Source organism: Vigna unguiculata, chromosome 3, assembly GCF_004118075.2.
Source record: "Vigna unguiculata cultivar IT97K-499-35 chromosome 3, ASM411807v1, whole genome shotgun sequence".
NCBI lineage: Eukaryota > Viridiplantae > Streptophyta > Magnoliopsida > Fabales > Fabaceae > Vigna > Vigna unguiculata.
The window spans coordinates 52439957-52443189 of NC_040281.1; the positions used below are offsets into that span (position 1 = coordinate 52439957).

Below are 3233 nucleotides of genomic sequence, written 5' to 3' on the forward strand. Positions count from 1 at the left end.
ACTGTCGGAATATCCGATTCATATAATCCATGAATACCGCTGGAGCATTTGTCACCCCAAACGGCATCACGACATATTCATAATGTCCATAACGAGACCGAAATGCCGTCTTTTGTACGTCCTCAGGCTTGACCAAAATCTGATGATACCCAGATCTCAAGTCAATCTTTGAGAACACCCCAGCCCCTCGCAGCTGATCCAATAGATCATCTATCCGCGGTAACGGGTACTTGTTCTTAATTGTGAGTTTGTTTAACTGACGATAGTCGACGCATAGTCTGGAACTCCCGTCTTTCTTCTTAACCAGTAGTACTGGGGCTCCCCATGGTGATGCACTTGGCCTGATGAATTTCTTCCCTAACAGATCTTCTATCTGCTTTTTGAGTTCTGTTAATTCAGCTGGTGCCATTCTATAAGGAGCGACAGACACCGGACCTGCCCCAGGGATGAGGTCGATAGTGAAATCCACATCCCTGCTTGGGGGTAATCCAGGAACTTCGTCAGGAAACACATCCGCAAAATCAGCCACCACAGATATGTTACGGATATGCTCTTCACTACTCTTTTTCTCTGACTGAGCTATCATCATGAAACAGGTAGCTCCCTCTCTCAATTCTTTCATAGCTTCTTGAGATGAAATCAATTTTACCCCTTCAGTTTCTGGGAATATCAATCTGCGCCGTCCACAATCCATTACCACATGGTGATTGGACAGCCAGTCTATCCCCAATATCACATCTAAATCCTCCAACGGCAAGCAGATTAGGTTCACCTTGAACCTACGGCCCGCCACTTCGATCGAGCATCCATCACAACTAGTACTTGTTATAACTTGCCCAGACGTCGGTGTCGAGACTACTAGCTCGCACCCCAAGTCATGAACCTCTAATCCCAACCTCCCCACACATGCATTGGAAATAAAAGAATGTGAAGCTCCCGAATCAAAAAGCACCCATACATTCTGACCCATCATTACACACGTATCTTGTATAAGATTACCTGATCGATTTGCCTCGGCGTTAGTCAGCGCAAACACTCTCCCTGCTGCTCTTGGCCTCTCTGTAGAAGGTAATTGTGGTCGTGACTCTGCGACCGTCTTCTTATTAGGACACCTGTCTGCAAAGTGGCCAGGTTGGTCGCACACAAAACATTTCCGCCATCCTCCACTACTCCCTGCATTACGAGCAAGTCTGGGGCAGTCTCTTTTTAAATGTGCTCCCCCACACTGGAAACACTTCAACCCTTGTGACGACATCTGAGGTCGATTATAAGGCTTCTTCTGTTGTCTAGCCTCTACAACATTTCTCTACGGTCTGGCTACTCGACTAGGCCCCATCTCTAATTGTTCCACACTTTTCGCTTGTTCCACTAAGAGGGGAAACTCTCGGATCCTGAGTGGCACCAGAACCCTAAGCAGTTCATGTCGTAGACCCCTCTCAAATTTTCGACAACGCCATTCCTCTGTGATATTTTGTGTGTAAAACCGCGCCAGATATTCAAATCGGTTAACGTAAGCCTGTACAGTCATATTGCCCTGCTGTAAGGTCAAGAACTCAGCCTCCCTCTCATGTTTAGCACTATCTGGAAAATACTTTTCCAGGAATCTCTTTTTGAAATTCTCCCAGCTCACTTCCTCCTCCCTAGTTCCCATCTGTTGCTGCATGCCAACCCACCAGTATTCTGCATCACTCACCAAGAGAAAGGTGGCATAGGCCAGCTTCTGTTCATCTGAGCAGCCTAGTACACGGAATATCTTCTCGCACTCCCTGATCCACGCATCTGCGTCATCAGGAGTGGCCTTGCCATTGAATTTGGCTGGTTTGTGCCTCATGAAATCGTCCATGCTGACAGGTCGTGGTGCAGGCTGTGGTAGCACCACCTGTTGCGGCTGCATAGCGTCAACCAATCGGTGAATAGCATGGGCAATTTCATCAGCTGAGTTATTGGCACCAATTCTTCTACCTCTTCCACCAGCCATTTCCTAGTTTCTGGTACATAGGTATCATACACCATTATAAGTTATCTCTGAAAATGCATTAGCAATACACATCATGCAATAACACATATCTCAACAACTCTTACAATTCAGTCAATTTACACTAATCTCACAATCGCAATAAGCTCACTTCCCCAAGGCCCAAAAATCATTTTGAAATCATATGCTCTGATACCAAATGTAACACCCCAGATGGATATTACTAAATAAAACTGATTTTTCACAAAATATACTTTAAGAAAATCAGACATTACAATAAATTCCCAAGCGCGGGAAATTTCAAACTAGTCTCGCTATAATCCATTCGTACTATCTCATCTTTATTACAAGTTCATAATGGATAAAACATCATAATGTCTATTACAAAAGGTAGGGAAGCATAACATAAAGAAAATCCCCCATCGGTAGCCCCGCTCTGTTGCTAAGCATCAGCATGATCACCTGAATTCACGTCTGCTCCCACGTAACAAGTCACGTGATCATCGCCAAACACAAACACACAAACAAGCAAGGGTGAGCTGAAAAGAAAAATAATACAAACAATAAAATAATAAGAATTGACCCTCACCCAGTCCAACTTAATCAATTTTAGATTATTGACCTTTCTATAACATTATACCCCAATCTCATAACCTATATGAGAAAGATCCATTCACAACCTTGGTCCTTAGGGATTATCATGCTCCCACGAACCTACCCGCTCGTGGTCCAACTCTACGGACCTCCCCGCCCGTAGTCCAACTCTACGAACCTGCCCGCTCGTAGTCCAACATGCGTGAACACCTACTATGAACCTCCCCGCTCATAGCAGCCTCAAGTGTGAGCACGGAACATACGAACCTCCCCGCTCGTATCCCCACACAAGAGTACAACAGATACGGACCTCCCCGCCCGCATCAATCACGCATCTCAAATCTCCGTTACGAACCTCCCCGCTCGTAACTAATCCAGCATATCCCTGACCAAGCTATCAAACCCATCCATGCAAATCCATCTGCAATGGACCCATGCCTATGCTCTATCGCCTGACGTTGCCTAAGCGCCGCCAGGCCAAAATTGGGCTGCCAACCGCCTAGCCCACAATACCTAAATCACCTTATTTTATTATATTATCATAAAATAATATATTAATTCAAAATTTTATATTATAGTCTTTAATATAACAGTCCAAGAATACGTAAACTACCAAAATTTTACTCAAAGTCCATACAAATTATTATCTAATATATCATCAATG

General features: G+C 44.5%; 1 protein-coding gene across 1 annotated transcript; it reads right to left on the reverse strand.

Moving 5' to 3' along the window:
• Nucleotides 1–1306: 1306 nt before the first annotated feature.
• Nucleotides 1307–1978, reverse strand: LOC114175526. Its single transcript, XM_028060281.1, has one exon. The coding sequence runs from the start codon at nucleotides 1976–1978 to the stop codon at nucleotides 1307–1309; it is 672 nt and encodes a 223-aa protein (XP_027916082.1).
• Between the last annotated feature and the right edge of the window lie 1255 nt (nucleotides 1979–3233).